The sequence below is a fragment of the Penaeus monodon genome, chromosome 28, assembly GCF_015228065.2.
Source record: "Penaeus monodon isolate SGIC_2016 chromosome 28, NSTDA_Pmon_1, whole genome shotgun sequence".
NCBI classification, from domain to species: Eukaryota; Metazoa; Arthropoda; class Malacostraca; order Decapoda; family Penaeidae; genus Penaeus; species Penaeus monodon.
Genome location: NC_051413.1, coordinates 4,944,224 through 4,944,507, shown reverse-complemented (window position 1 = coordinate 4,944,507; position 284 = coordinate 4,944,224). Strand labels below are relative to the sequence as shown.

At 41.2% G+C, this 284-nt stretch overlaps 1 protein-coding gene across 5 annotated transcripts in view; it reads left to right on the top strand.

Annotated features, from left to right (window-relative positions):
- Nucleotides 1-284, top strand: part of LOC119591312 (cytoplasmic FMR1-interacting protein-like) — a 50,156-nt gene that overhangs the window by 47,157 nt on the left and 2,715 nt on the right. For all 5 annotated transcript variants that reach the window (XM_037940040.1, XM_037940039.1, XM_037940043.1 and 2 more), the window contains one exon: nucleotides 58-205. In XM_037940040.1, the coding sequence (XP_037795968.1) occupies nucleotides 58-205 (148 nt within the window). The remainder of the gene's footprint in view (nucleotides 1-57; nucleotides 206-284) is intronic.

Below are 284 nucleotides of genomic sequence, written 5' to 3'. Positions count from 1 at the left end.
CTGTTAAGATATGCATTTTTGCTATTTGCTATTAAAAATTTTCATTATCTTCAATAGACAGCTCTTCGGTGAGGGGCTCAACTGGGCTGGCTGCTGTATGATTGTCCTTCTGGGGCAGCAGAGGAGGTTCGAGGCGCTTGACTTTTGTTACCATGTCCTTCGGGTGCAAAAGGTGGACGGAAAGGACGAGGCTGTTAAAGGAATTGTGAGTAGTTTGGGGTGGTGTTTTTATTATTGTTGTTATTAGAACCAGTCTAAATTTTATGAAGAACACAGGTAAAATT